At 48.4% G+C, this 24,112-nt stretch overlaps 1 protein-coding gene and 1 long non-coding RNA gene across 3 annotated transcripts in view; one reads left to right on the plus strand and one right to left on the minus strand.

Annotated features, from left to right (window-relative positions):
* Window positions 1-16,487: 16,487 nt before the first annotated feature.
* The window catches only part of EFCAB2 (EF-hand calcium binding domain 2), a 132,121-nt gene continuing 124,496 nt past the window's right edge, over window positions 16,488-24,112 (minus strand). For both annotated transcript variants that reach the window (XM_023248050.2, XM_023248049.2), the window contains 4 exons: window positions 22,967-23,046; window positions 21,795-21,837; window positions 21,630-21,696; window positions 16,488-17,096 (listed from right to left, as the gene is read on the minus strand). In XM_023248050.2, coding sequence (XP_023103818.1) covers window positions 16,981-17,096; window positions 21,630-21,696; window positions 21,795-21,837; window positions 22,967-23,046 — 306 coding nt within the window. In that variant the 3' untranslated portion in view covers window positions 16,488-16,980. The remainder of the gene's footprint in view (window positions 17,097-21,629; window positions 21,697-21,794; window positions 21,838-22,966; window positions 23,047-24,112) is intronic.
* On the plus strand, window positions 19,461-20,927 carry LOC109495523. The gene is made up of 2 exons (XR_002150954.2): window positions 19,461-19,717; window positions 20,659-20,927. It is a non-coding gene; the product is annotated as an uncharacterized LOC109495523 (long non-coding RNA).

Below are 24,112 nucleotides of genomic sequence, written 5' to 3' on the forward strand. Positions count from 1 at the left end.
AGATAAACAAAATGTGTTCTACATGTGCGATGAAATATTATTTAGCCTTCAAAAGGAAAGAAATCTTGTCACGCGCAGAGACATGATGCTACGTGAAATAAGCCAAGTCACAAAAATACAAATAGTGCCTGATTCCACTCACATGAGTGTCCTAGAGTAGCCGAGTGTATAGAACCAGGAAGCAGAAAGGTGGTTACCAGGGCTGGGCAGGGGGAAGGGGGAGTTGTTGTTTAAAGGAAAGCTAAGGCTTGAATCCTGGGGACATTAATATTTAAGGTGTCATTAATTTCATTAATTTCATTTCATGAATGTCATTAAGGGACATTAATATTTAAGGGGATGAGAGAGGGAGGCGGATCTGGAAAGAGCGTGCTTTTGAATCCAGCAAGTTGGGAACACTGCAGCGACAGTGAACTCACACAGGTCAAGGACCGGAAGTGGCAGCTGGGATTTGGGTGGTAAGCTGGTGAGTGGCCGCAGAGAGGGCGGGGGGCGGGAGGCAGGCCAGGTGCCCCAGAGAAGGCAGGGTGGAGGGTCTGAGGGTCGGAGGGAGGACAGAAGTGGGCTGGAGAGGCCAGCACTCTCTCCCCGGGCCAGTGGTGAAGGGCAGGGAGAGACCAGGGATGTGGGGAAAGCGTCCTAGGGAAGGGAAGTGTCTTTTAACTTTGTTTTTTAATGTTTATTTATTTTTGAGAGTGAGAGAGACAGAGCATGAACAGGGGAGGGTCAGAGAGAGAGGGAGACACAGAATCTGAAACAGGCTCCAGGCTCTGATCTGTCAGCACAGAGCCGGACGCGGGGCTCGAACTCACAGACCCCGAGATCATGCTCTGAGCGGAAGTGGGACGCGTCACCGACTGAGCCACCCAGACGCCCCGGAAAGTGTCTTTTACAAGAGGAGTAGACCCGAGCAAGATCAGGATCGGAGAGAAATCGACAGGTGGATAAAGAGAAAAGGAAGAAGAACGAACACGGAGACGATGGGTAGGGCGGGGGCAGGGAGGATCAGCTCAGAGACCAAGGGGCACAGCGGGGAGTCGGCGCTGGCAGGGGGTTGGTGGGGGTGGGGGTCCCGACTTGGGGGTCCCTCTGGACCTGCCCGGGAGCCCAGGGCCGGGAACCAAGGGGCGCACGCACCAGGAGGGGACAGTGTGCCCTCGGTCCACACCTCCAGGTCCGGAACAGTTTTCAACCGTGGCTGACTGGGCCCCGGGTGCACCCTCTGGGCCCACGGGTTACACTTCTGTGAGCCTCGTACCTGCCCGCTCAACCTCACTATTGCTGCACCGCCCTCAGGACCCGACGTCAGCCGTGCGCCCCGGGCACATCCATCAGGGATTTAGACACGCAGCCTTTCCCTGGAGTGAGGTTCCAACTGTTTGGGAATAATTCTATCTCCCACGCCATATGAATTCCCGATTCCCCTGTTTAGAGCATTTTGAAACTATCTGATCATTGCAGAAATTTAACTACATTTCTATCTGGCTTACAACTGCCTCCAAATTCCCTGGTAACCAATGGTTACCAAATTCGGTTCTTGAATGACCAAATTTAAAATGGAAGAAACAGACACAAAAAGATGCAAATCCCAGTTATGTGGGTGGGGTTTTTTTGGATTATTTGGGGCACCTGGGTGGCTCAGTTAGCTAGCTAAGCATCCAATTCTGGATTTTGGCTCAGGTCGTGAGCTCACAGTTCTTGGGACGGAGCCCCCGCTTGGGCTCTGAGCCAACAGCACGGTGTCTGCTTGGGATTCTCTCTCCCTCTCTCTCTGCCCCTCGCCTGCTCACGCACACATAATCTCAGAATAAATAAACTTTAACATGAACGTTGTTTTAAATATATAATTTAAATATGTTCAATATCAAAGCATACTAAAATATACGTGTGTGTGTTAGTTGGTCGTTTATATGTGTTTAGTTAGGGAAGAATTACATTCAGATTTCTTATGAATTCTTGCTGCACTATTATCATTTACATAAATACTCTGAATCATCTTTTTCTTTATAACCTTACAACATTTGAAACCTGTTTATCAATCTGCAACAGCTTTATTACATCAAATCAAGTCCAAACACTTCACTTCCACCCACATGAAAAAAGACAGATTCACTGTGACAAAAATAGCGACTAACTGCTAATGCAAACACTAGAAATCACCAGAAAATAATTAGGTTACTCGCATGTTACCCACTCTGGCTTTGGCTGGCACCCAAGTGGGGGCCACACCTCCCATAAGGGCCCAGGCAATTTCAGACGCCACCTGTAACACACACAATCAATAAAAATAAAATGCACGTTTTTAAAAGAAATGAAGAGGGGCGCCTGGGTGGTTCAGTCGGTTAAGCGTCTGACTTTGGCTCAGGTCATGATCTTTTGGTTCGTGAGTTCAAGCCCCGTGTCGGGCTCTGTGCTGACACAGCTCAGAACCTGGAGCCTGCTTCAGATTCTGTGTCTCCCTCTCTCTCTGCCCCTCCCCTGATCATGCTCTGTCTCTCTCTTAAAATATATATATATTTTTTTTAATTTTTTAAGACATCAAGGAACATTTCTTTTGAAAAATTAAAGAAAGGAACCAAGCAAACCACGATACCCTTGCTGTACAGACAACATTTCAAAGGAGCCTAACAGTCCATGAAGGAAAATTATTCTTAACAGAGGAATCCCAGCACATAAATACAGAAGGAATAACAGAATTTTTTTAAAAAAATCACCATTTAGGGGCACCTGGATGGCTCAGTCAGTGAAGTGTCCAACTCCGGCTCAGGTCATGATCTCATGGTTCATGAGTTCGAGCCCCACATCAAGGCTCTGTTGCTGACAGTGTGGAGCCTGTTTGGGATTCTCTCTCACTCTCTCTCTCTCTCTCTCTCTCTCTCTCTGCCCCTCCCTGACTTGTGCTTTTTTTTCTCTCTCAAAAGAAATAAATAAACTTTAAAAAATGTATATATACCACCTTCAATGAAGTTGCAAAAAAGCACAAACAAAAACAAAACCGATCTCGAAATTTGATCAAGCCTCTAGTTTTAACAATGGGTCTACAGGATGTATGGAGAATAGAAAACCACGTCAAACACTACCACAGAAACGCGATCAGACAAATCCAAAACGTGGACTATTCTATAGAACCAGTGGCCAGGCTTTTCACAAATAAATGGCAAGAACAAAAGGGGAGGGGAGCAGGAGAGATCGAAAGATGCATCAACCCAATGTAGCGTGTGGACACTGTTTGGATCCTGATTGGAATAAACCAATGGTAAAAAGACATTTATGAGACAAGTGTGAAAACTTAAACAATGATTGCATATCAGACAATATTAAGGAATCCTTGTTAATTTTTTTATGTTATAATAACAGTTTCGTGGTTGTGCGGAAAAAAGGGAAGGGCATCCACGTCTGTCAAAGATAATATCAAAGCCCTTAGAGATGAAATGACATATGTCTCCAATTGGCTCTGAGATGGTCTAGCCGGGGTGAGGGTACAGGTGGCATAGACAGGGCAAGACTGGGAACGTGTTACTGGCTGAAGGATACATGGGAGTACATCTGTCCTATTCTTTTAGTGTTGAAATTTCTTTTTTTTTTTTAATTTTTTTTAATGTTTATTTTTTATTTTATTTTTGAGAGAGAGAGACCGAGCGTGAGCAGGGGAGGGAGACATAGAATCTGAAGCAGACTCCAGGCTCCAAGCTGTCAGCCCAGAGCCCGACATGGGGCTCGAACTCACAAACCGCAAGATCATGACCTGAGCCGAAATTGGATGCCCAACCGACTGAGCCACCCAGGCGCCCTAGTGTTAAACTTTCTTAATAGAAAGTCCTTTTTAAATCACCCAAAGGGGTAGGGCACCTGGGTGGCTCAGTTGGTTGAGCGCCTGATCCTTGACTTCTGCTCAGGTCATGATCCCCACCCCCGTTCATGGGTTCGAGCCCTGCATGGTGCTGGCAGCTTGGAGCCTGCTTGGGATTCTGTCTCCCTCTCTCTGTCCCTCCCCCACTCACGCACATGCTCTCTCAAAATAAATAAAATAAACTGTAAAATAAATAAATAGATCACCCAAAGAGGTGATCAGTGCCTTGCAAAGGCAGCTCCAGAATAATGTAAGCTTGGTTGTTCTCCAGCTGTTAGTTCTTCTGGTCACCCTCCCCATCAAAACACCCCTCTCATTTCCAATGTCCCCCAAAAGACTGAGTCAGTTGGTCATGGTCCCTGGTTCTGCATATTCAGTCTCCTGCCTCTCCTGCCCTTTACCCTGTCCTATCCCTGAACCACCCTCCCTCTTTTTTTTTAATTTTTAAATTTTAAAAAATTTTTTAAATTTATTTTTGAAACGGAGAGACACAGTGAGCAGGGGAGGGACAGAGAGACAGGGAGACACAGAATCCGAAGCAGGCTCCAGGCTCCAGGCTGTCAGCACAGAGCCCGACACGGGGCTTGAACTCACAGACCGCGAGATCATGACCTGAGCCGAGGTCGGACGCTCAACCGACTGAGCCACCCAGGCACACCCCGCCCCCACATTCCCTCTTAAGTCCATGTTTATAGAATTCAGACAGGGATGTGCTTCTTTCATTGCCTTCTCTCTCTACCCCTCCCCTGCACATGCTCTCTCTCTCTCTCTCAAAAGTAAATAAACATTTAAAAAAATTATTAGCATTTTGGGCATGTTTTCAGTTTTCTAGATTGAGCCCCTATAAGTTCTAACGAAGCCCCTGACAGCGCTAGGTAGGCCCTGATTAATCTTGACTCCCTTCCACTCAGGGCTGAAGATCATGAGAGTTTAAAAGAAATTGGGAAATCATGGGGATCGTGACAGGTCACTTGCAATGTGATTAGAGGGGATATTCTTGGATTGCACAAGCAAGTAAAAAGTTTGGAGCTGTCTCCAACACCTGCAGTGTTTTCTAAGCCGGGGGGGGGGGGGGTCCAAATTGTCTCTGGGAATCTGAAAGGCCATTGACTAGAAAGAACTGGGTGAGGGTCTAGACAGACAGAGGCCCTCAGTGGTACTTGGTGAGTGGGGACACAGCAGGATCCGGGATCTTCCCGATACCATGTGTCCTCTGTGTGTCTTTCTCCTCTTCTCTACCCATCGCCCTCTTTAGGTGATCCCACCCAATGCCATGGCTTTGAATGTCACCAGAACACTGACCATTCCACTCCCAGCTCCTGCCGTGGGCTCCTGGCTTGGACAGCCAACCTGGGTGTTGAGTTGGCTTCTCCGTGTTGCCACTGTCCCCCACCACACTCTCCATTCCTTGCCATTTCTCTCCTTCTCCACTCACATCTAATCCTTCAGGAAATCCTTTTGGTTCACGTTCCACATGGATGGATGCCAACCACTTCTCACCCCATCCACCATTGTCACCCTGGTCTGAGAGGCCATACTCCATGCAACAGGCCACTGATTAGTTCTACGCCATTCCGTGGCTTCTCTTCACGTTTAGCAAATAACCGAAGTCCCTTCCAGCCTACACAGCCCTTCGTGTTCTGGACCTGCCTACCTCCCCATCCCCAACTCCTGCTTCCTTCTCTTCGCCCAGAACCTGCTGTCCTCTCTGCGGGGAATGCTCTTCCCCGATGCTCCCTCATTTCTTTCAGGTCACTGTTCCAATGTCACCTCCTTGGAGAAGACATCCCGTATCACCCTGGCTGGAATGGTGTCCCAACACTCTCTTAATTACCCTTATCTTACTTCTTCTCCACGGGGCTTTTCCCCGTGTGACATATACTGCTGTCTCCACAACGAGAAGCCAAGTTCCAAAAGGGCAGGGACTTGGTTTTGTTCACCGGAGCAGTTCCAAGCACACAGTGGCACTAAATAAATGTTTGTTGAATGAAGTTAAAACATGTATGGGGGCGCCTGGGTGGCTCAGTCGGTTGAGCATCTGACTTCAGCTCAGGTCACGATCTCGCGGTCCGGGAGTTCGAGCCCCGCGTCGGGCTCTGGGCTGATGGCTCAGAGCCTGGAGCCTGTTTCCGATTCTGTGTCTCCCTCTCTCTCTGCCCCTCCCCCGTTCATTCTCTGTCTCAAAAATAAATAAATGTTAAAAAAAAAAAACATGTATGCCCTTTTTTCATAAAATTCGTGAGGTCACTAGTGGAGGAAAATAGCCTTCCTTATGCCCGGAAACCCTACAAGCATCTGAACTCAACTTCATCATAGAATTCTAAAAGATCTACTATATAAGAAAACATTTGTATTCATCACTCAACAGATGTTTACTGAGCACTTTGTAGTGACAGATACCGCTTACCAAGTCCTGCGCGGGCACCCCTTAATGCTCAGAGCAACCCTAGAAGATAGATGTGAAGACCGCCATTTTATAGCTGTGCAACCGAGGTAGAAACACATCAAATGACCTCTCCCAGGTCACGTATTCTGCACCTGGCACAGGTGGCATCCCCAAAGCAGATCCATTCTTTCTCCCAAGCCACACTGTATAGCTATTTTAGCATGTGCTTCAAGCCATCTCTTTCCAGAACATTCTCCCCCACCCAGTACTGGCAGCAACACCACTAATAGGGGCACAGAAACCTCTTGTGGTTCATCCTGTCACTTCCTCTATGAAGCCCTCTGTGAGTCCCCCAGGCAGAGCTGGCTGCTTTCTGCTTGGATCCCCAAACACCTTGCTATCGCTGTTAAACACCTACTGCATGGTGTAATGGCTTGTCGTGACGTCTCTCCCATGAGACTGAGCTCTGTCGAAGACAAGGACTGGGTCTCATTCATTTCGGCATCACTGGTGCCCAGAATGGAGTCTGGCATGTACCGGGAACTCAGTCGATGTTGACCGCGCGAGCAAACGAATTGCACTGGGAAACGCGTTTACATCTCAAGAACTCGCTCTGGCTTTGGTGATCACTCTTCGCTTCTTGTTTGCATGTTTACTCCCCAGGCTCCTATTTGTTTGCTTGGGTATTTGTGACACTTCCTGCCAACTGTTCTGTGTGACGGTGGCTCGTTCTCACTCATCACCTCCTCCACACGATGAGCGTCTGGAGGGAAAGCGTACCTCTGGAATCTGGACTCTGCCGTGGGCTCTATTTCACAGCAGGCAGCAGGATTGTCGTTTCTGTCTGACAGGAAACAGTCTGTGAGGGCTCCGATTTGGTGCCTCCTGGAGCTAATCCAACGGAATCCTCCAACATACATTGTCCCGGGCCTTTAGAAAGTTCAAGTAATCAATGGAATGCAAGTATTTAAAAAAAAATCAAGAGATGCTATTTTTTGCCTATCAAATTGGCAAAGTTAAAAAAGGCTGAGGGTTTCTCTAGAATAGCTTGAAAACACATTATTAACAATAGGCTTATACATAAGTCCCCAGCTCTTTAAAGTTGACTCAACCAGGGGCGCCTGGGTGGCTCAGTCGGCTAAGCATCCAACTTCGGCTCAGGCCATGATCCCATAGTTTGTGGATTTGAGCCCTGCGTCGCGTTCTGTGCTGACATCTCAGAGCCTGGAGCCTGCTTCGGATTCTCTGTCTCCCTCTCTCTCTCTGTCTCTCTCTGTCTCTCTGCCCCTCCCCCCACTGGTACTCTGTCTCCAAAATAAAGAAACATCAAAAAATAAAAAATAAAGGGGCGCCTGGGTGGCTCAGTCGGTTGAGCTTCCGACTTCAGCTCAGGTCACGATCTCACAGTTTGTGAGTTCAAGCCCCGCGTCGGGCTCTGTGCTGACAGCTCAGAGCCCGGAGCCTGCTTCAGAGTCTGTGTCTCCCTCTCTCTCTGACCCTCCCCTGTTCATGCTCTGTCTCTCTCTGTCCCAAAAATAAGTAAACATTAAAAAGAATTTTTTAAAATAATTAATTTGAAAAATAAAAAATAAAAAAATAAAGTTGACTCAACCATTCCGCATCTAGGAATGTATTCTAAGCAAATAATTAAGATTTAACTACCCGGATATTCATAACAATTTATCATGATAGAGCGAAACTGACAATTATTTAAACGACCAGGAATAAGAAACTAGTTAAATACATTACAATAGATCCCAACAATTACATACTACTCAATGATTAAATTTCTATTTTAGGTAAATGCACACTAACAGCAAAATTGTTCATGGTGTATTAAAGTGCAGATTACAGGGGTGCCTGGGTGACTCAGTGGGTTAAGCGTCCCACTTCGGCTCAGGTCATGATCTCACGGCCTGTGGACACTATGAGCACCTCTGCCTTCCTGAGAATCCCCTTTCACTTCAGTGAAGCAGCCTTGTTTCTGTCCTCACAGTCTAGAACCCTGACCAATCGACTCCATAGTGACATTTTGAAGATGTTATATAAAGATACATAGTCTTGGGTTTTCTCTTCTTTTTTGCATACTCGTATTTTCCGATTTCTTTTTACTAGCTATGCACTGCTTTAGAAATACTTGGGACAACTTTCAGAGCATTTTACGGTTTACTTTGTTTACCCTTTCCTCTGGAGATTCTCACGATTAGAATTAGCTCTGACCATGCGCAATATGGATAGACACTAGCATCTTCACTGGGTCCACATGTCAGGAGTCACGTGTCAGGAAGGAAGGCAGGTGTCCTAAGGGTAGCACGGGGGTGCCTTGGCCCCCATACACACTCTCACCCTTTACTAAATACGTGGGTGCCCAGTCAAGTGGGGGATTCACAGATGTTATCTGGCTTTAACAAAACTAGCCTCCTTAAACTGATAAGAGGCTTAAAAAGTTTCCCACAAAGTGACCTGGAATTGAATACAGCCCCGGCACCGTAAGCGGAAGCGAGCGTCAAGAAAATGGCGGAGCTCTTGGTCAGCTGACTTACAAGGTCTCATCCGATTTCGTGAAGAGTAACTAAAAAATATTGGAAATTACCAAGAAGACCAGTTGGCAAATCGATTCATCTTTACTCTCCCTAACAACGAACTCTGCCCCTGTGAACATCATGCCTTGAACTGGTAACTGGGTTCCGAATGGAGTCACCACAGCTGGCAAGATATTTAAAAACTAAGCATTCAGAACACACACACACACACACACACACACACACACACACACAATCCTGACTTTTTTTTAGCCATACCTTAAGTCAGGTAATACTCGATCCATACTTCCAAAAATTTCATAAACATAGTCATAAATGGCTAGAAGTGGCTTTCAAGATTTCTTACTGAGTAGCGAAAGACTAACAAGGAAGTACCCGGATCTATCTGCCACTCTGCACAGCCGCTCGTATAAAACTGTGTCTGGATTTTCACGGTGGGCTATTTTCTCTTACCTCCTTCTCCAAAGAACTAGAGTTGGCCTCAAATGTTCCACCGCATCAATTTTTTAAATAACAATAAAACATTGTTTCCTCAAGTGAATAAGAGAGCTTTCTCCAGTAAGTGAGGTGAATAATTTATGCCACTTTAAAAGCACTGTGACTGAGAGCAATTCTGCAAAAAAGGAGAAAGATCCAGCAATCCCACTTCTGGGTATTTATCCGGAATCATTCATGGCAGCATGATTTACAGTAGCCAAGACGTGAAAGCGACCCAAACGCCCAACGATGGACGAATGGATACACAAAATGTGGTCAGTACCTACGATGGAGTATTATTCGGCCTTTAAAAGAAAGGAAATCCTCACCCCTGCGACAACGTGGATGAACCTTGAGGACACTATGCCAAGTGAAACATCCCAGTCACAAAAAGACAAATACAGTACAATTCGACTTACACGCAGTATTTAACTCACAGTAGTCAACCTCACAGAAACAAAGTAGAATGGTACTCACGGCGGGGGGGGGGGGGGGGGGGGGGGGGGGGGGGGGGGGAGAGGGGAGTTGTTTAATGGGTACAGCATTTCAGATGTGCAAGATGAAAAAGTTCTGAAGATCTAATTCACAAGAACATAAATATACTCACTATTGAACTGTACATTTGACAACGGTTAAGATGGCAAATTTTATACTGTTTTTTTTTTATTTTACTGCAGTTTTTAAAAAAAGAAAGATAAAGCACTGCCTAAAACCTCCAATTCTGGGCGCCTGGGGGGCTCAGGCGGTTAAGCATCCGGCCCCTGATTTCAGCTCAGGTCATGGTCTCGTGGCTCGTGGGTTTGAGCCCCGAGTTATAGGCTCCGAGCTGTCATCACAGAGCCTGCTTGGGATTCTCTGTCTCCCTCTCTCTCCGCCCCTCCCTCACTCCCGTGCATGCGCGCTCTCTCTCAAAAATAAATACATAAAACATTTTTAAAAACCCTCCTGATTTCTCGATCTACACTTACGAGCTTGTAATCAATAGCACCAAGATAGCAAACCTCCTGATATCCTTCTACTTTAGCCCCCAGATTAAATACATTATCGCCTACGACTTTCCCACCCTCTCTGACTGTCCCTACCCAGGCCGCTGGCCTCTCTTCCCCCCTCTCCCCTCTCTGATCCCTCCCTTCCCCCTTCCTCTCCCCCTTCTCCCCTTCTCCTTCCCCACCCCTCCCCGTCCTCCTTCTCCCTTCTCCTCTTTTCCTCCTTCCCTTCCTCCCTCCCTGGCTGGTTTCCTATAAATAAGATTTGTGCCACACCTCACACCCCTTAAAGAATTTTCTTTCATTATCTCATTTGATTTTCCCACCAGCCCCATAAGGTAGGGGTTCTTTCCACCTTACCAATTAAGACGCAGAGACTCAGCAGTGTTAAACGTCTGCACCCGCTGCCTAATCAGTCAGAGAGGCAGAGCCCGCTCCAAGCCCCACCCCTGCGCCACAGCACGCCGAGATTCCGTTTTCGGGCTCTGGAGTCGGGCTCCGGAGCCCGAATGTCTACCGGGCACCCCTCCCAGGTGTCCCGATGCAGGAGATCGGGGACCACACTTGTGGAAACACGAAGCTACCGCGCCCGGCACGAGGTGGGGCTCGCGTGACCAGGAGGCCGTCTGCTTGCTAGCGTGCCCAGAGGACACAAGGCAGTGACGCTCATCTTCCACGAGGAAGTGGCTGTATGGGCGAGGCGTGCGCTTCCCCGGAAGCCGGAAGGGAGACAGATCTACACGGACCCCCCCTCCACGGAAAAGAATCCTCCAGGCACTTGGACGCCTGGGAAAACGGGGGAAGCAGAATCAGGCTCTTTCTTTGTGGTTCACACCGGAGGCCGAGGGCCACGGGGGTGAGAGAGGTGCCTGCGGACGAAGACAACCCTCCCCTTGGTAAAGAGGCCACACTGATGCCACAACCAGAAGACGAAACCGGGTTTCTGGGTTGCGCTCTACGGGGGCCTCCGAAAAACAACGTCTGTGCTAAAGATAAATGGACCGCACTCCCCAGGGCCAACTCTTGTGACTACCGAAGGGACCGAATCTCCTCGAGACGGGGTGGGAAGCTGGCCACCAGTCAGAACTTCCGAAGGAATTCCAGAAGGGGCTCCCCGGCCCCGAGGGAGCTTCCGGGAGGGAGCGCGCCTCCCCAGGAGGACAACGTGGCACCGTCTGCTCACGAACAGCATCGGGGCGAACTCACCAAACTGTGCTTCTGTGGCACCGGGGTCGCCCAGGGCCACAGGCTCCTGGAAGAGAAGGCTGAGCTGCCTGCGCGCTCCGGACAAGTCCCTGCCTGGGCCCCCGCGCTGGGCACCAGGACACGCTTGAACGCGACACGCTGGCGCGGGCCGCTGCCGCCGAATGATGTGACCCTGGGTGCGCTTCCTCCTTACAGGGCATTTCACGCCCCTGCCACCCCGCGGCGCAGCCACAGCGTGTCGCCATCGCGGGCAGCCTGGGGGTTGACGCTCTCGGGGCCACCGCCCCTCCCCCCTCACGCAGCCCCGCCCTGGCCCACGGGCACGAGGCTCGTACTCCTCTCCGGGTGGTGATTCTCGCACGCACCGCAAAGCGAGCGCCACATCCGTTCCCCACTCGGGTGTTGCCCCGGCCGTTACCAAGCCTCGGTGGTTATCGTTCCCAAAACCTTCCAGCAGGAAGGATTCCTCACCATCATTTTTATGTGCTATTGTTTTTGGGTTTATTTTGAGAGAGAGCGAGAGCGCGCACGTGTGAGCAGGTGAGGAGCAGAGAGACAGGGAGAGAGAGAATCCCAAGCAGGCTCGGCACTGGCGGGGCAGAGCCCGGCGTGGGGCTCGATCTCGCGAACCGTGAGATCGTGACCTGAATCGGGATCAAGAGTCAGATGCTTAACGGACGGAGCCACCAGGCGCCCCTGATGCGCTATTTGTGAACAGGATGACCACATTTCGATGGTCTCAACTGGCATGCTAAGAGGGGGCTCTAGTAACAGTTATGTCCGTGCAACAGGGACCGGTGGGAACCCCCCGGGGTGAACCAGGACAGACGGCCACCCTCCCCGTCGAAGACACGGTTGAAACGAAGAGGTCACGTGACAAAAAACCACGAACAAGTAACAGCTCATCGTAGAAAGCCCCGAGGTTTTCGGGTTATTTGTTACCACAACACAACGTGGCCAACACTGACGAATACAACCCTCAGAGCTGTGTAGCCTTGTTACCACCGCTGTGAAATGGGGGTAACGCAACAGTACCCCTTATCCGCCGGGGATGCGCGGGTCAGGGGAGCTGATAGGTGGAGGGCACGGTGAACAGTGCACAGACGTTAGCTGGAATAACATGGAGAGCAGACGAACGCCCTAAGAGCGCACTGGAATCCAATGGCAAGCAGACTGGATTATGACTGGGAAGCGGCAGGAAAGCCAGTCCCCCCCCCCCCCCCCCCCCCCCCCCCCCCCCCCCCGCCACACTCGTGCTGCCCTGTAGAGGTTCGGCGGCCCTGCCCCTCTGCCGCAGTCTGTTAGCTGCTCCGGTATCTGTGCCGAACACGTGGACTCCACAGACCATCCCCATGCCTGCTTTCCTGTGGAGTCCCCCACTGCCTTGCCCTTTGGTTCCTTCCGTCTGGGATGACAGGACCTTAACCCTGAGTCAGCCGAGCAACCCACCATTTCTGCTCCTGAGCCCGGGTCACTGAACACAATCCTCCAGGATTTCCTAAAAATCCTCACCTGGGCTCTCTGTCAATGCAAGCTCCTAACCTCTCCATTCAAGAATGAAACAGGCCTTCCTGGGTGGCTCCAACTTCAGCTCAGGTCATGATCTCGCGGTTGGTGAGTTCGAGCCCCACGTAGGGCTCTGTGCTGACAGCTCAGAGCCTGGAGCCTGCTTCGGATTCTCTCTACCCGTCATGAGCCCCTTGGAGCTCATGCTCTCTCTCTCAAAAATAAAATAAATATTAAAAAAAAAAGTAAGAATGAAACAGAGGCCATTGGGTAGGAACTGTCTATGCCGGTTCCTTGGTCCAACCCACCCCAAAACAATCTTTCTTTTTTTTTTCTTGCTCTGGAACCTGGATCCGCCTACTTCCTTAGGGTCTTTGACTTCTCTCCTATCCTCAGCCCTTTGAGTACACACACGCCTGCATGTGTCCCCTCTTCCAAAAATAACTCCCTCAACCTGCTCTCCCTTCTCCTGCCCCGTCCTCACGCTCCACTTTCTCACAGCCCTCTGGTCCCCAACCCACCCGACAATGCCCCCGTCACTTTGCCAAACCTGCTCCCACAGAGGCCACCCGAGAATGCTGTTGCTACCACTGATACACATTTTTCCATCTTTATTTAATCTTTTTTTCAGTTTATTATTTATTTTGAGAGAGAGAGAACCAGCAGGGAGGGGCGGGGGCGGGGGACAGAGGATCTGAAGCAGGCTCTGCGCCGACAGCAGAGAGCCCAATGCGGGGCTCAGACTCACGGACTGTGAGGTCCTGACCTGGGCCGAAGTCAGAGCTTAACTGACTGAGCCGCGCAGGCGCCCCTGCATCCTCCGTCTTTAACTTCCCTGCCCTCGCTCCAGCCTTGAGATCCTTGCGATCCTCTCCCACTTGGCTTCCTGATGCTTCTCTCTTTTCCCCCCCTCAGGCTTCTCCTGCCCAGTCTCTCGTGGGCCCCTCCTCCCCTGCCCTCCCTTTAAGTGCTGACCTTCCCCTTGGGCTCTGACCCTCTTCCCTTCCGAAATTCAAGTCTCTTGCCAGATTTTCCTCTTACTGATCCAACTGGTTGTTGGATGTACTCGCTCCTCAAGCCCTAGACGTCCACCGCCAAACTCGCCATTTTGCCCACCAACCCTGACTTGCTTCCTGGATTTCCTAGCTGAGTTCGTGGCTCTACGATCTGCCTGCTGTCCAAGTCAGAAACCTGGGACTCCGGCCAGACTTTTCCCAACCTATGTCCTTCCACCAGCCGCGTCGTTTACCAGCTGGTCTCTCTGCTTCTTTCTAGTCTCGACTCCCCCGGATCTATTTTCCATGCTATTTACAAATGCTCTTTCTCGATGATCACCAGAAAAAGTCGAAATTCTAACACTAAAACCCTAACTGCACGCCTAACCCGATATCCTTAAGGATACGGCCCCCATCTACCGCCCCAACTTCATCTTTCATCATGTTCCCCCAAATCCACACCAAACACACTACACCACCTTAAGTTCCCAGATTGCTTCATGTTTCATGACACCCCCAGGGTTTTTGCACTCACTGGTCCCCTGTGGAAATACCCCGTGTCCTGCCACCAGCTCAGTAAACTACTTGTCTTTACCGCAGGTGTTACCTACTCTGGGACGCCTTCTCTGCTCACCAGACCCTCTCCTCTCCTGGAAACGCACCCACCAGGCTGAGTGAGCCACCCCTCTTTTACATTTCCATAGCCCCCTGAATGGGCCCCAGCCTGAAATGTGGTTGTTGACTGACTTGCAGATCTCCTTCACTAAACAGGGACCTCGATCAGTTGGGGACCTCGATCGGTTGGGGACCTCGATCGGTTGGGGACCTCGATTAGTTAGGGACAGCGCCACCTTGCCCCTCTAGTTCCTAACACACCAAGAATACTCAGTAAATGTTTCATGAATGAATGGACAAATAGTGACAGTTTCTTGGGTAGCAGCCCCTCTCTTGCATGCCTAAGAGGAAGAATCATAAGCAACATCAAATGTTTGTGTGTGTGTGTGTGTGTGTGTGTGTGTGTGTGTGTGTGTGTGTACACACGTAGGGGTGAAGCATCTTTAAATAGAGATCACTGTGGGGGGCGCCTGAGTGCCTCAGTCGATTGAGCATCTGACTTTGGCTCAGGTCATGATCTCATGGTTCATGGGTTCGAACTCTGTCAGTGCAGAGCCTGCTTTGGATCCTCTGTCTCCCTCTCTCTCCGCCCCTCCCCTGCTCGTGCTCTCTCTCAAAAATAGATAAAAAACATTAATTAAAAAATAAAAAATAGGGGTGCCTGGGTGGTTTGGTCAGTTAAGCATCTGACTTCAGCTCAGGTCATGATCTCGGTTTGAGCCCCGCATCAGGCTCTATGTGGACAGCTCAGAGCCTGGAACCTGCTTCGGATTCTGTGTCTCCCTTTCTCTCTGCCCCTCCCCCGCTCATTCTCTCTCTCTCTCTCTCTCTCTCTCTCTCTCTCTCTAAAAAATAAACATTAAAAAAAATAAAAATTTGCATGGATGGAACTAGAGGGTATTATGCTAAGCGAAATTAGTCAGAGAAAGACAAATACCATATGGCTTCACTCATATGAGGACTTTAAGAGACAAAACAGATGAACATAAGGGAAGGGAAGCAAAAATAATATAAAAACAGGGAGGGGGACAAAACATAAGAGACTCTTAAATATGGAGAACAAACTGAGGGTTCCTGGAGGGGTTGTGGGAGGGGGGCTGGGCTCAATGGGTCAGGGGCACTAAGGAATCTACTCCTGAAATCACTGTTGCACTATATGCTAACTAATTTGGATGTAAATTTAAAAAATTATAAACATTTTTCAAATAATAATAAAAATGTTTTAAATAATAATAAAAATTTTAAAAATAAAAAATAAAAAAATACAGAGAGATCCCTGTGTGTGTAATGCATGCATATGAAAGGCTAGACAGGTTATGGGAGACTATTCATTTTCCTTTGCCTTATTTCCCCCTTTGCTTGTAAGTTCCTGGGCCTTTCTCCATCATGTGATTCCTTGTGTTCAGACAACTTTATTCTGCTCTTTCAACAGCTGTACCTCCTGCACACCACAGAATTTCTCGATATTCTCACTCAGTAGTCAGGACAATACCCTCACGGCAGCTATCGTGAACAGGTAAGAACTCTAAAGACAGAAGAGAATTGCCACTTCCTCGCATTATCAATTTCCATTCAGTCTTCTTTTTGTAATTTTTTTTAACATTTATTCATTTTTGAGAGACAGAGAAAGCGTGAGCAGGGGAGGGGGAGAGAGAGAGACAGAGCGAGAGTGGGGAGGGGCAGAAAGCGAGGGAGATACAGAATCCGAAGCGGGCTCCAGGCTTCGAGCCGTCCGCACAGAGCCCGACACGGGGCTTGAACCGGCGAGCCTCAAAATCATGCCCTGAGCCGAAGTGGGACGTTTAACCGACTGAGCCACCCGGGCGCCCCTCCATTCAGTTTTCTCCTCTCTACATTCAATTACCTCAACTCCTTTAGCTGGGTTAATATCATCTCAAATGAGACTTATAATCGACACTCATAAGCCATTAATTATCAATATTTATTCCAATCACGCCCCTTCCACGTTCAGATGCCAAAGCATTAGTCGGTTGAGGCTTTCCCCATGCTACTACTCATTTTCAGTTCGTGCTCACTCTGCCCCATTCCAAGACCCTTCTATGCCAACCAAACCTGGGGTCATTCTGGTCATTCTTCATTTTTTCAGCTTAATTAATTTGAAGGTCACCTGAGTTTTATTGCGGGGAAATTAACAACAATCCACGGATAATGTTGAAACGTTTTAAGAACAAGCTTTAAAATAATTAGCAATTTGTCATTCCATAAGGCTAGACCACACCAAATAAATCTGTGTTTTACAGCGTAATGATCATCTTTAAAGAACAAAGTGTCTTGAAATAGTTGTTACTGGGCATTAATTAGCGTATACAGGAATTATAAGATGAAACGCGAAATTCACAAGGACAAGCCATTTTTTAAATCAGCCTCTCAGTTAGAAATTAAGTCTTCAAGGCACTTAACTTTCATCTATCACCATCATTGCTATATAGTCCTTGTAATGAACTGAATTCGATTCTGGATCAATTGCAGCAGACAACATTTCTTCCATTTCCTCTTGAGAGAAAGGCTCACCTGGGAAGGACAAGAAGGGAAATTCATCATTTACGATCCTCTGATCTTTTTCTTTCTCTTTCCGCCGACCAGCTTAATTGCCACGGAGCCCCCCAGGTCCCCGCCGTGTCGCTGGTTCCTCTCCCTGGGGCCCCGGAGCCAGCACATCACGACCGTCCAGACACTCAAAGAGCAGGCAGTTGTACCCCTGGCCGACTTGGGACTTAGTCTGCCTTGCAGACATCATAGCTCAAGCGACCTATAACATCGATCACTCCAGCCAGAGCAGCGGGAGAACATTAAGACCCCCCTGAATAAGGTTGCTTATTTATTTAAATTAAAACTATTGGAATTGCCTTCACCCGAAGGCTCACTTTTCTAGGGAGTCTAATCATTATATTGAGCAAGGCTGTGACGAAGGGATTAAACGGTCTCGATGCAAAATTGCTGAAGAGCCGCTGACAGGGACGTGAAGTCTCTGAATACTCCCTGACCAGCTCGGCCAGCTTCGTGATGCCAGCTGAACCCACGGACAGATGCCACTCATCCTCCGGGTCAAAACGGTCCTCTCTGTTATAGTCTGGCCCAGCGCTGCTGTCATACGAAACCAGAAGCTGCACAGAAGATCTGTGGATTTTGCTGGATCCAGGTAACAGCTGAGGGTCATCTTGGACCCTGATGCCACCAAGATGAGAAGCAAACCCGGGAGGAATGCCGGAAAGGTTGCCAACTACTTAAGAACTTTGTCCTGATATTAAGCAAAAATACAGAAACGTCCAAATCGCCACTGTCCCCCAAAAGACGCTTCTCTGAGCCGGTGAGTTACTAAGGCCTGAGGATCGCTTATGTTCCGAGTTTTTCACCTGCCACGACACACGATGTTTTCCAGGTCGGAATTCAGCTAAAACCACAGAAATCATTCAAGTGGGGATCGTGAGGACAATGATAACAGATTAGCAAACAAGGGCAATGTGTCGAGTTCTCGAAACCGTACTTACATCCTGAGAAAAGACAGAACGTTTACACAGCCTAACATCTTTCTTATACCTGATTAAATGGAAACTCCACTGCCAATGAACTCCGACGGGCACCGTGGAGGTCCTGCACAGAGCACTGGTAACAACCACGTGTTGAGACGCACGAAGTTAACCTCCCAAGCGCCTCACAAGATGAAAGGATGGCTGCCCCACTTACAGAAGAGGAACCGGCACACAGAGACACGAGGCCACCCGCCCCGGGCAATGAGTGGCAGAGCTGGGATCTGGATGCCGTAGTCCAGGTCCATGACCTTGAGGACTACACTCGACCGCTCAGAACACGGCGCTGCTCACAGTACAATCCAGAAGGCAGTCACACCGCTTCCGTGGGCAAGGAAGGAGGTACACAGTGTTTGATGAAAGACAGGAACGGAATAGCTTAATGATTAAAAGCACAATCTTGCGGGGGCGCCTGGGTGGCTCAGTCGGTTAAGCGTCTGACTCTTGATTTCAGTTCAGGTCATGATCTCATGTGAGATCATGCCCTGCATCAGGCTCTATGCTGACAGCGTGCAGCCTGCTTGGGATTCTCTCTCTCTCTCTCTCTCTCTCTCTCTCTCTCTCTCTCTCTGTCTCTCAATGAATAAATAAACATTTTTTTTTTTTAAAGCACAATCTTGGGAGGCAGACTACCTGGGTTCAAATGCTTAGCTGTCTCATTAACTTTAAGATCCTGGGCGAATCACTTAAGCTCTCTGTGTCTCAGTTTTCCTCCCTGCAAAATGGAGAAGATAATCACGGCAGCCATCTAATGCGGTTGTTACGAGGACTCAACATGTTATTATCTAACTAACACTTAGAACATTCTGGCACACAGGTGGCAACATGTATTTGTTGAAACAAAGTTTTGGAGACCTTCCCTGCTGCTAAATACTGTCTGACACCATCACACGCCTGGACGTCTTTCAGGAATTTGGTTCGCTGCGGCTTATCATGTGTTTCGTATGACATCCCGGGCAGCCAGAATGCATCTTCCCAACCTAATAGTCTGTGGATGTTGTGAAACATCCCCTTATCTCTGTGTCCGAGGCAGTCTGCTTCTGATATCTCGGTGTCAGTCAACAGCATTCCCGTGACACCCATCATCCGAGTCAAGGCCCTGTTACTCCTGCCTCCGCTCCCACCTTTGTTCCCTACGTGCTGTTACTCATCGAGACCCACGGATCCTGCTGTAAACAGGCCTACTGTACCTCTCTCTTTTTTTTCAGTTTATTTATTTTTGAGAGAGAGAGAGAGAGAGTGCCCGTGAGTGGGGGAGGGGCAGAGAGACGACACAGAAGATCCGAAGCGGGCTCTGTGATGACAGCACAGAACCCAACGCGGGGCTCGAACTCAAGAACCGTGAGATCATGACCTGAGTGGAAGTCGGACTCTTAACCGACTGAGCCACCTGGGGGGCCCCCTGTACCCATTTCTCCTTTCCATTCTGCCTGCTGGCTCCAGACTAACCTCGCTAGGGCACCTTCCCAAAGCCGCGGTAGCCTCCTGACCGGTCTCTTACTCGTCCAACAAACCGCCAGCACCAGACTGGCCTTCCAACAATCCCTCCTGCCCCGTAAGGACCATCCGCTCAACACCCCGCGATGCTCCTGTGGTGCCCACAGGGTGAGTCCCGAGCCCTGAGCCCAGGCCTCAACAGGCTAGCCCACAGATCTACCCAGGGTTGTCTCCTGCTGTTGGCCAGCAAGGCCCCCAGGCGCTCTCCACTCACAGTCTCCGTGATACGGAGATATCACGCTCACTTCCGCCTCCCCACCTCTGTTCACACTATGTTGTCAGTACCTATCTCTCTCTATCGTGCCCCTTCACGAATCCTTCTTTCATCGGCTCATTCATTTATTTTTTATTTTTTATTTTTTTTAAATGTTTATTTATTATGGAGAGACAGAGAGACACAGAGCATAAGCAGGGGAGGGGTAGAGAGAGGGGGAGACACAGAATCCGAAGCGGGCTCCAGGCTCCGAGCCATCCGCACAGAGCCCGACACGGGGCTCGAACTCACCAACCGTGAGATCATGACCCGAGCCCAAGTCAGTTGCTTAACCCACTGAGCCACCCAGGCGCCCCTGCTCATTCCTTTAATAATTCAACCCACATTTGTTGAGACTTACTGTGGTGGGGGGGTGGGGGGGGTGGGGCTATAACGCATAAGACTTTACTCTTGCTCTCAGGGCACCTGGGTGGCTCAGTCTGTTGAGCATCTGACCTTGGCTCAGATCTCCCGTCGGGCTCTGTGCTGACGGCTCAGGGCCTGGAACCTGCTTCAGATTCCGTGTCTGCCTCTCTCCCTGCCTCTCCCCTGCTCGTGCTCTGTCTCTCTCTCTCTCAAAGATAGATAAACATTAAAAATAATTCTTTTTGAAGATATTTGTTACAGTGTCACAAGAGTGCTTGGTGGCAGCCGTGACAGCCAAGTCATTCTTGTCCTCGTTGCCCGTAGCCTCACCTCGTGGTGGGTCAGGTCAGCGTGGCCCAACCAGCTGTGCCGGTGGACAATCTTGGTCTCCAGTCCTCACAGTCACTTGCACTTTTGGTTCTGTCTCTAGTGATGGCAACTGTGCATCATGCGGGACTCAACCCGCAAACCAGCGAACGGAACAAAGGAGACAGAACCCTAACCTCATACGGGAGGAAGGAACGTGACCCAGATGGGCACGGTTTCAGGAGAGTGACCATCAGGCCACAGAAGTCCAAGGAAGACGAACTTACACATCCGCCTGAGCAGAGAGAGTGCCTCAAGAAAACAGTGTTATGGGTAACCGGGCATGTGTAGGTCAAGGTCAAAGCAAATACAGAACGCCGCCAGCATAAAGAACTGGAAGTTTCCGTGTGAATTCTATTCAACTGAGTCTGTATTATCTGTAAGTTCATCAACTGAAAAGCTCTTTGAAAAGGAATTTTACCATAACCTAATTCAAATCTTCAATCTAGTCACAGGCACTGATTTATAGTTGATAGTTCATGTTTTCCAAGGGCGTAGCTTTTATTCTGAAAATACTCTAAGCGAATGGAGTGCCTTCAATTTGTAGAAGTTTCATTATACGTTACAAAATCCTATACAGCAACTATCACTCTCCCCTTAACCCACCCTTTGTCCTCTTACCCCCACAAAACAGAACCCATTCCAAAACCAAAATAACAGTAGTCAATAACTCTTTGAACCAGAATGATTGATTTAAAAGCATCTCCTAGGGGTGCCTGGATGACTCAGTCAGTTGAGCATCCGACTTTGGCTCAGGTCGTGATCTCGCGGTTCGTGGGTTCGAGCCCCGCGTCGGGCTCTGTGCTGACAGCTCAGAGCTTGGAGCCTGCTTCGGATTCTGGGTCTCCCTCTCTCTCTGCCCCTCCCCTGCTCACACATTCTCTCTCTCTCTCTCTCTCTCTCTCTCTCTCAAAAATAAACATTAAAAACTTTTTAATAATAAAAGCATCCCCTAGAATTTTTCCATAATTGTTGTTAAATTATTAATCACTTAAATAAGTCACAGTTTAAAAAGAAGTAATAAATCACTCTTACCTTCTTCAGTCATGTATTTGATCAGTTCTTCCTTCAAAAGAAACCCACGTTTAGATGGATCTAATACCTAAAAGAAAAGGCAGATATCGTATGTTTGGTTTGGCGAATACATTCTATATGATGCATTTTTCACATAAATACATATAAAATCTGGAGCTTACACACCTCAAACGCTCGAAGAAGGATATCCTCCGGAATTGGTCTGTATCTAATTATGCAGTAAAGGGAGCAAATGTCACAGTATTTAGCTCAGTCTCTACACAATAAACGATCACATAGAACAAAATAGCAGCTGCTCATATACAAGGATAATAGTACTTCCCGCACTGAAACAGTTTTGGATTTCGAGATATGAAAGTCGAAAGGGCTTCACACCCAAAGAAAATATTTAGTTTAGAATCACGCGATGTTATCTATTCATCTTTCTCATCATGATGAAAATCCACTTCTCAGGAAATAAAATTTCTACAGTCAACCAACTGGGGTAAGCTAACGCTACACGGTCTTGAGAAGAGTAATTAGGGTTAAGTCTCAGTGATGATTCAAAACAGAAGATAATAAATCTGTTGTTAGTTTATGCTTTTGGTAGCCTTTTGCCTCTGTAATCACACTTTGCTTATCAGATTAGTATAAACATGGTTGATATTTCTAAGCATATGCCAAATGGCCGTTCAGAACGCAGTGACTGGGGCGCCTGGATGGATCAGTCAGTCAAGTGTCCAGCTCTTGGCTTCGGCTCAGGTCATGATCTCACGGTTTGTGAGTTCGAGGCCTGCGTCGGGCTCCATGCTGTCAGTGCCGAGCCTGCTTGGGATTCTCTCTCCCTCCCTCTCTCTCTGGTCCTCCCCTACTTGTCTCACTCTCTCTCTCTCTCTCTCTCTCTCTTCCCCCACCCGCCCCCCCCGCCTTTTTCTTTCTCTCTCAAAATAAATAAATAAACTTAAAAAAATAATAAAAAAAAAAAGTATAGTGAAAAGTCAGAAGGAAGCTATCCCAGGGTAAACACTGGTTGGTTGAATAAATATACAAAATGAGGGGCGCCTGGGTGGCTCAGTCAGTTGAGCGTCTGACTTCAGCTCAAGTCATGATCGCACAGTTCGTGGGTTCGAGCCCCGCCTCGGGCTCTGTGTTGACCTCTTGCTCAGAGCCTGGAGCCTGCTTCAGATTCTGTGTCTCCTTCTCTCTCTGCCCCTCCCCCGCTCACGCTTTGTCTCTGTTTCTCAAAAATAAATATAAAAAAATTTTTTTTAAAAAGAATATACAAAGTGAAAAAGCCAAGTGTTTTTAAATTAAGATAATTCTAATCAGTACCTCCACAACTGCATGTACCTTCTTACCTTCTTTCCAGGAGTATTTCAGTCATCACTGGAAGAAATTTTTCAAATCGAATGTATCCAGTGGGTTCTTCTTCCTCTACCTAAACATTCCATAATGAATAGCCATGTAAAAAAAAAAAAAAAGAAAAAATAATAGCCATGTATTACTTCAGCAAGTGTACTGAGCAACTCCTTTTCCAAGCACTGTGCCAAGCGCTAGGGATTTGATAATGAGCATACTTGGGTATGGTCCCTGCTTGTAGAGCTTGTATTCATTAGTGGAGACCTATATTAATCAAAAAACAGCAGAGCTGAGTGTCTAATTATAAACATAATGAAGTGAAGGAGAATGGGTCTATTAGAGCATAGAGCAAAGGGCAGTTGTAGGTCAGATCAGGAAAGGCACTCACGAGGAAATCACACTGGAGCTGATTTATAAAGGGTGAGTAGAAGGTACTTAGACAAAGCCAGCAGAGACGAGACTCCACGTAGAGGAAACAGGATGCGCTAAGACCCCGTGGGAGCCAGGAGGCTGAAGGGGGGGTGCTCGGGAGCAAGATGGAGGACGTTTCCAGATGAAGCTGGAGGGAGAGACAGGAACCGGAGCTTGCTGGGTCTTATCGTCCATGAAAGTGACTCTGGTTGTCATCCTAAGACCAACGGGAGATCCCCGAAGGCCTCGTAGATGTGTGTGTGTGTAAATGATCACACTGGTTGGGGGCAAGGCGGCTTCTGCCGTGGGCTCAGCAGCTGTGACAGAGCTTGGACTAGAGTGGTGGCCATGACAAAGAAGTGGATGGTTTCAAGAAAGATTTAAGAAGTAAAAGCAATAGGGCAGAGCTGCATCTATTATGGGCAGAGATGAGAACCAAGAGAGGGAGGAGTCAAGGACTCTGACTTGCAGAGACGGGATGCAGTGATGCTCTCCCCTGTGATGAGGAACACCAGAGAAGGGCCCCGATTAGGGGACCAATCATGTCTCAAGGACCAGAGTACATATCAAATCACCATAATATTTACTAAATGCCCACATGGTTAATGGAACTTTGTTATACCACTGCTAAATAAAACACTACACCTGAGGAAGAGAAATTTGGGTACCTGGCACTGTTAAATGAGAATGAGAGACTCCCAGCCACAGGTTCAACGTCAACGGTGTGGCCGAAC

Source organism: Felis catus, chromosome F1 (assembly GCF_018350175.1).
Source record: "Felis catus isolate Fca126 chromosome F1, F.catus_Fca126_mat1.0, whole genome shotgun sequence".
Classification (NCBI taxonomy): Eukaryota; Metazoa; Chordata; class Mammalia; order Carnivora; family Felidae; genus Felis; species Felis catus.